General features: G+C 41.3%; 1 protein-coding gene across 1 annotated transcript; it reads right to left on the bottom strand.

The window, feature by feature from the left end:
• LOC107607531 lies at positions 3,368-3,859 on the bottom strand. The gene has a single exon (XM_016309481.1). The coding sequence runs from the start codon at positions 3,857-3,859 to the stop codon at positions 3,368-3,370; it is 492 nt and encodes a 163-aa protein (XP_016164967.1).

The following is a 6,179-nucleotide window of genomic DNA, read 5'->3' as shown; positions in this document are numbered from 1 at the left end:
CATTGGCAAGTTGAACGCCAACCTTACATTTTCCGAACTGAAATCTAAGTATTTTCCCCGAAAAATTGTAAGCCAATTCTTTGGATTCGGGTTCATACTTTGATCATGGTTCCTAGTGATCCATGCATTTGCATAGAACTCTAGAACCATTAATATTCTGACTTGTTGAATAGAATTAGAGAGTACTTCCCATCCTTTTCTTCTAATCTCTTGTCGGATCTCCGGATACTCGCTCGTTTTGAGCTTAAAAGGAACCTCAGGGATCACCTTTTTCTTGGTCACAACTTCATAGAAGTGGTCTTGATGGACCTTTGAGATGAATCTCTCCATCTCCCATGACTCAGAGGTGGAGGCAATTGCCTTCCCTTTCCTCTTTCTTGAGGTTTCTCTGGCCTTAGGTGCCATTAATGGTTATGGAAAAATAAAAAGTAATACTTTTACCACACCAAACTTAAAAGGTTTGCTCATCCTCGAGCAAAAGAAGAAAGAAAGTAGTAGAAGAAAAAGAGAATGGAGGAGATGGAGGGAGAAGGTGTATTCGGCCAAGGGGGAGAAGTGGTGGTTATAATGTGTGAAAATGGAGTAGTGTTGAGGGGTTTATATAGGGGTGGGGGGAAGGGAAGGATTTGTCCATTAGTGTTGGGTTTGGGAGGCCAAAAACTTGGTGCACGAAATCGTGATTGTTCATTCCCTAGTAACGGTGCCAAAAACTCAGCAAGCACGTTCGTAATCTCAAATTCTTTTTCACAATTTCGATACAACTAACCAGCAAGTGCACTGGATCGTCCAAGTAATAAACTTTACGTGAGTAAGGGTCGATCCCACGGAGATTGTCGGTTTTAAGCAAGCTATGGTCACCTTGTAAATCTCAGTCAGGCGGATTCAAATGGTTATGGAGATTTGATAATTAAAATATAATTAAAATATAAAATAGGATAGAAATACTTATGTAATTCATTGGTGAGAATTTCAGATAAGCATATGGAGATGCTTTTGTTCCTTCTGAACCTCTGCTTTCCTATTGCTTTCATCCAATCATTCATATTCCTTTCCATGGCAAGCTGTATGTTGGGCATCACCGTTGTCAATGGCTACTTCCCGTCCTCTCAGTGAAAATGGTCCAAATGCGCTGTCACCGCATGGCTAATCATCTGTCGGTTCTCGATCATGTTGGAATAGGATCCATTGATCCTTTTGTGTCTGTCACACGCCCAACACTCGTGAGTTTGAAGCTCGTCATAGACATCCCTTCCCAGATCCTACTCGGAATAACACAGACAAGGTTTAGACTTTCCGGATCTCAGGAATGGCTGCCAATAATTCTAGTTTATACCACGTAAACTCCGATCTTTCGGAATGGAGGCTAAGAGATACAGGCTCGATCTAAGGTAGAACAGAAGTGGTTGTCAGGCACGTGTTCATAGGTTAAGAATAGTGATGAGTGTCACGGATCATCATATTCATCATGTTGAAGTGCAAGCGGATATCTTAGAATAGAAATAAGCTTGAATCGAATAAGAAACAATAGTACTTTGCATTAATTCATGAGGAACAGCAGAGCTCCACACCTTAATCTATGGTGTGTAGAAACTCTACCGTTGAAAATACATAAGTGATGATAGTGTTCATTGGTTTCGGCCCCAGAGGGGGGACCAGAATGACCAAGACCCCTAATACAATAGTAAAAAGTCCTATTTATACTAAACTAGTTACTAGGGTTTACAGAGATAAGTAAATGATGAAGAAAACCACTTCTAGGGCCCACTTGGTGTGTGCTTGGGCTGAGCATTGAGCTTTCTTGTATAGAGACTTTTTTTGGAGTTAAACGCCAGGTTGTAGCCTGTTTCTGGCGTTTAACTCTGATTTGCAACCTGTTTCTGACGTTTAACTTTAGAATAGGGTATGGAGTTGGCGTTTGAACGCCAGTTTGCGTTGTCAAAACTCGTGCAAAGTATGGACTATTATATATTGCTGGAAAGCCCTGGATGTCTACTTTCCAACGCAAATAAGAACGCGCCAATTGGGTTTCTGTAGCTCCAAAAATTCTACTTCGAGTTCAGGAAGGTCAGAATCCAACAGCATCTGCAGTCCTTCTTCAGCCTCTGAATCAGATTTTTGCTCAAGTCCCTCAATTTCAGCCAGAAATTACCTGAAATCACAGAAAAACACACAAACTCATAGTAAAGTCCAGAAATGTGATTTTTATTTAAAAACTAATAAAAATATACTAAAAACTAATTAAATCATACTAAAAACTCTGTAACAACAATGCCAAAAAGCGTATAAATTATCCGCTCATCAGTTGCCGGTGGGTGAAGTCACTGGTGGTGGTGGACGAGAGAAGAGGTGATGAGGGGGAGTAGAAGAAGAAGGGAATTGGAAAAGGAAAGTGGAGAAGGGGGTGAGAAGAGAAAATTTGAAACAGGGGCGCGCTGGTGTATTGCTTGCGTCCGAGGATAGACGCGCGCAAGCCCCATGCGTACGCGCGGAGTGGTGAAAAGAAGAGGGGCGCGCAAGGTGGCTGGGGAAAAAGATGAGGGACTCTAACGCGTCATAGCGCGCGCATGCATGGAGGTGACTGTGCATATCGCGCATTGCTTGCACAATGCTCGCGCAAGTCTCGGGTGGCAGGTACTGGGGGAATGCTGGTAAGACGACCCACGTGTACGCATCATGTGTGCGTACGCATGGGTGAGCAGGAGATAGAACGACGCGTGAGCGTCCCATACGTACATGCGTCATTGGGGGTTTGCGCGTTGCGCACAATGCTTGCGCAACGCTCGCGTAACTCTCGGGAAAATTGTACCAAGAGTGGCACGCAGAGCGACCACCGCGTGCGCATCCTATTCGCGCACGCATGGAAGAGTTTGTGGCCAGGCGATGCATAGGCGTGCCTCGTGCATACGCGTGGGTAGGTACCTGCGCGTTTCGCGCTCTGTTTGCGCAACGCTCACACAACTCTCGGGGAAATGTACTCAGAGTTGTGAAATCATGAGCGACGTGTAGGCGCCATGCACGCTCGCACGTGCTTTTTTTTTAATGAAAAAATGTATTTTTATCACAAATGGGGTAGGTTTCAAGCTAAAAGGGTCACAAAAACACCCAAAATTGGCATACTACATAGGAATTGGGGTGTTTGCTTTTGTGCTTTAATAATCCAACCTACTTAGAATCCATGCAAATCTTCATGAATAGCACAACAAGCATAATAAAATCTAACTAAACAAACTGAAAAGCTATGCAATCACCAAACCAATCAAGAGTTCAAAAGTATATGCAAAAGGTCAAAAAGGATAGATCTCACCATGGTGGGGTGTCTCCCACCTAGCACTTTTGTTTAACGTCCTTAAGTTGGACGGTCATTAGCTCAATTCTTGTTGCCATTAGGTGCATCTTCCAAAAGGAACACCTCCATCTCCTTGTTGCTTTTTAACTTTTCACCATGATACAACTTTAGCCGATGCCCATTGACCTTGAAAATGTCAGAGCTTGAAGGATAGCACAAATGATAGACTCCATATGGCTCCTCCTTCTCAACCTTATAAAGTCCTTCCCATCTTGACCTAAGCTTTCCGGGCATCAACCTCAATCTTAAATTGTAGAGGAGGACTAGGTCACTGGCTGTAAATTCTTTTCCTCTTATGTTCTTATCATGCACGGCTTTCATCATTTCCTTGTAAAGTCTAGAGTTCTCATAAGCTTCAAGCCTCAAATATTCCAATTCCACTTGTTGTAGCTTTCTCTCAATTCTGGCCCCTCCCAAACTTGAATTACACTCCTTCGCGACCCAATATGCTTTGTGCTCTATCTCCACCGGTAAGTGGCAAGCTTTGCCATATACCAACAGAAAGGGGCTCATGCCAATTGGCGTTTTGTATGCCGTTCGGTAGGCCCATAATGCATCGGTGAGCTTAGCACTCCAATCCTTTCGATGAGGCTTTACAATTCTTTCCAATATGCGTTTAATCTCCTGATTAGAAACCTCGGCTTGGCCGTTTTTCTGTGGGTGGTAGGGCGTAGCTACATTATGCATGATGACATATCTCTTCATTAGACCTTCCATTCTCTTATTGCAAAAATGTGTGCCTTGGTCCCTCACGATTGCTCGTGGTGACCCAAATCTACAAATTATGTTATTTCTCACAAAAGAAAGGTCCACATTAGCATCGTCCGTCCGGGTGGGTGATGAGCGGATAATTTATACGCATTTTGGCATTGTTTTTAGTTTGTTTTCAGCATAATTTAGTTAGTTTTTATTATATTCTATTAGTTTTTAAATAAAAATCACAATTCTAGACTTTACTATGAGTTTATGTGTTTTTCTGTAATTTCAGGTATTTTGTGGCTGAAATTGAGGGAGCTGAGCAAAAATCTGATTCCGGCTGAAAAAGGACTGCTGATGCTGTTGGATTCTGACCTCCCTGCACTCGGAATGGATTTTCTGGAGCTACAGGAGTCCAATTGGCGCGCTCTTAATTGCGTTGGAAAGTAGACATCCAGGGCTTTCCAGCAATATATAATAGTCCATACTTTACTCAAGAGATGACGTAAACTGGCGTTCAACGCCAGTTCCATGTTGTAGTCTGGCGACAAACGCCAAAAATAGGTTACAAATGGGAGTTGAACACCAGAAATAGGTTACAACCTGGCGTTTAACTCCAGAAACAGCCTAGGCATGTGAGAAGCTTAAGTCTCAGCCCCAGCACACACAAAGTGGGCCCCAGAAGTAGGTTTCTGCACCATCTATCATAGTTTATTCATTTTCTGTAGACCTAGGTTACTAGTTTAGTATTTAAACAACTTTTAGAGGTCTATTTCGCAACTCATGACATTTTTAGACATGAACTTTGTAGTCTTTGATGGCATGAGTCTCTTAATTCCATTGTTGGGGGTGAGGAGCTCTGCTGTGTTTCGATGAATTAATGCAACTATTTCTGTTTTTTATTCAAACACGCTTGTTTCTATCTAAGATGTTTATTCGCACTTCAATATGATGGATGTGATGATCCGTGACACTCATCATCATCCTCAACCTATGAACGGGTGCCTGACAACCACCTCCGTTCTACCTTCGATTGAATGAATATCTCTTGGATTCCTTAATCAGAATCTTCGTGGTATAAGCTAGAATCCATTGGTAGCATTCTTGAGAATCTGGAAAGTCTAAACCTTGACTGTGACGAGCTTCAAACTCACAAGGGCTGGGCGTAGTGACAGACGTAAAAGGATTAATAGATCCTATTCCAGCATGAGTGGGAACCGACAGATGATTAGCCGTGCGGTGACAGCGCACCTGGACCTTTTTCACTGAGAGGACGGATTGTAGCCATTGACAACGGTGATCCATCAACACACAGCTTGCCATAGGAGGAACCTTGCGTGCGTGAAGAAGAAGACAGGGAGAAAGCAAAGATTCAGAAGACAAGGTGTCTCCAAAACTCTAACATATTCTTCATTACTGCAGAATAAGTATTTAATCCATGCTCTTTTATTCTTCGCAATTCATACTGATAATTATAATTGATTTCCTGACTAAGATTTACAAGATAACCATAGATTTCTTCAAACCAACAATCTCCGTGGGATCGACCCTTACTCACGTAAGGTATTACTTGGACGACCCAGTACACTTGCTGGTTAGTGGTACGAGTTGTGAAATGTGTGATTCACAATTCGTGCACCAAATTTTTGGCACCGTTGCTGGGGATTGTTCGAGTTTGAACAACTGACGGTTCATCCTGTTGCTTAGATTAGGAAGATTTTATCTTTTGGGTCAGAGTCTTTTACTTTCTTTTCAAAAATCTTTCAAAAGATTTTTATTTTTCTTTATTAATCTGTGATTTGTCTTTGAGTCTTTTATTATTGTTCTTGTTAAAATTTTAGAATCCTTATTTTCTTTTTCAAAAATAATTTTTCGAAATTTTATTTTTTTACTAATAATTGAATTTCTCTGTTTGAGTTTAGTTTTATATTTTAAGTTTGGTGTCAATTGAATGTCTTTATTTTCCTTTAAAATTTTCGAATCAGTGTTCATTGTTCTTTCTTGATCTTCAAGTTGTTCCTGTTTATTTTTCTTGTTTGATCTTTAGTTTCTCTTGTTCTGTGTCTTTTCTTGTTTTTCTTGTGCTTTTTCAAAATATCAGTTTCCATGGAAAATTTTATTTTTTTTATACAATATT

The sequence above is a fragment of the Arachis ipaensis genome, chromosome B01, assembly GCF_000816755.2.
Source record: "Arachis ipaensis cultivar K30076 chromosome B01, Araip1.1, whole genome shotgun sequence".
Classification (NCBI taxonomy): Eukaryota; Viridiplantae; Streptophyta; class Magnoliopsida; order Fabales; family Fabaceae; genus Arachis; species Arachis ipaensis.
The sequence above is the reverse complement of the archived record's forward strand: the minus strand, read 5'-3'. Positions and strand labels throughout refer to the sequence as shown.

Coding starts and splice junctions, on each gene's coding strand:
- LOC107607531 (XM_016309481.1), bottom strand. CDS start 3,859: ATGAGCCCCTTTCTGTTGGTATATGGCAAAGCTTGCCACTTACCGGTG.